The sequence below is a fragment of the Oryzias melastigma genome, unplaced genomic scaffold, assembly GCF_002922805.2.
Source record: "Oryzias melastigma strain HK-1 unplaced genomic scaffold, ASM292280v2 sc05212, whole genome shotgun sequence".
Taxonomy (NCBI): domain Eukaryota; kingdom Metazoa; phylum Chordata; class Actinopteri; order Beloniformes; family Adrianichthyidae; genus Oryzias; species Oryzias melastigma.
The window spans coordinates 85-1,539 of NW_023421779.1; the positions used below are offsets into that span (position 1 = coordinate 85).

General features: G+C 45.2%; 1 protein-coding gene across 1 annotated transcript; it reads right to left on the reverse strand.

Annotated features, from left to right (window-relative positions):
- Positions 1-433: 433 nt before the first annotated feature.
- Positions 434-1,412, reverse strand: LOC112141697. The gene is made up of 2 exons (XM_024264843.2): positions 999-1,412; positions 434-918 (listed from the first exon to the last, which is right to left on the reverse strand). Exons 1-2 carry the CDS (start codon positions 1,162-1,164, stop codon positions 449-451), a joined length of 636 nt encoding a protein of 211 aa, XP_024120611.2. The 5' UTR covers positions 1,165-1,412; the 3' UTR covers positions 434-448.
- Positions 1,413-1,455: the final 43 nt, after the last annotated feature.

Sequence of the window (1,455 nt, forward strand, 5' to 3'; positions counted from 1 at the left end):
TAAACTCCAAAATGGCCCAAGGAACCTTTCAAAAAGCCTAAATTAGCCAAAATAGCTAGCATGTAGCTAAAATATTAGCTAAGCTCCACATTAGCATAAAAAAACTTTTTAAAAAGCCCAAATTAGCCAAAATAGCTAGCATGTAGATGAAGTATTAGCTAAACTCAAAATGACTTAAAAAACATTTTAAAAAGCACCAAGTTAGCCAAAACAGCTAACATGTTGCTGAAAATTTAGCTAAACTTCAAAGTGACTTAAAAAACTTTTAAAAAGCCAAAATAGCTAGCATGTAGCTGAAGTATTAGCTAAACCCCCAAATAGCCTAAAAAACTTTAATAAATATCAAAATAGTCCAAAATAGCTAGCATAATGCTATTATAACTTCCAACTTTATTACACTCCGACTCTGTAAAATATAAAGTAATAACTAATCGACTTGTCGACTATTTTAGTAGTCGATTAACTGTGGCAGCCTTAGACCAGACTCTGACTTAACTTGAGTCGGACGGTTGAAATGCGGTTTTACCTCAACGACTGAGCTGTTTGGGGTTTCAGCAGGAACCTGCACAGCAGGGGAGGCCGGACCAGCACACGGCGACAGACCGAACGGGCCAGCTGGTTCTGCAGAGTTCACTTCTACAGAAATGGTAGGCGGGGAGACACTTCCTGCCATCTGGGCGGGGCTTCTCTCTTCAATGGAAGGTACCTCCATCACAGGTGAGAAGCAAAGCGAGGCGTTTGTTTCCTGCTGACACCTTGATGCAGGAGTTTGCTTGAGGGCGGAGCGGGAAAGCTGAACGCCAGAACCGACGGGAGTGCGCTCCAAAGCCAGGGACCGCCGAGTGGCTCTTTTAGGTGTAATATAGCGGGGGGAGGCCTGAGGCGGCACGGCGGCGCTCACATGACCCGATCTCCTGACTGAAAACATAAAGACATGAAGAAATTTAATAAAAGGAGCAGAAATCAATGCAGCGCTAAGACGTTTCCTCCACCCTCACTTGATGATTTGGCTGGACTCTCCACTTTGAAGAACCCCCCATCAAAGACCACCGTTTCAGACTTTAAGGCCTCGGTTGGAGGATCCGCTTTCTCGGCGGGGAGGCCATCGCTGGCGGCGTCTTGGGAAGCCTTCTCCGCTTCGGCCGCCTGCTGTTTGGCTCTCATGGCTGCTTTGATGGCAGCCAGGCGGGACTTTGCAGCGGCGTTGGTTCCTGTCGGCTTTGGCGGAGCCGCAGATGGCTTCTGTCGAAGGAAAATGCAGGTTTAGCGGTTTGTTTAGCTTTTGTCTAAATCTCGAGGATCCACTCCAATAAAAATGTAGATTTTAGCCATTTTTACAGAAAATTATGCATAGAGTATTCAAATCGTGGTGGACCGAGCGTTAGCATTAGCCGTTCTATTGGAAATCCCATTATACGCTAGTATCAAGCTAGCAAACTTTTTTTTTTTTTTTTC

Excerpts from the sequence above, each read along its gene's own strand:
- LOC112141697 (XM_024264843.2), bottom strand. The coding sequence starts at position 1,164 with ATGAGAGCCAAACAGCAGGCGGCCGAAGCGGAGAAGGCTTCCCAAGAC. Across the intron at positions 919-998 it reads GAGTCCAGCCAAATCATCAA|TCAGGAGATCGGGTCATGTG; the intron begins GTGAGGGTGGAG and ends TTATGTTTTCAG.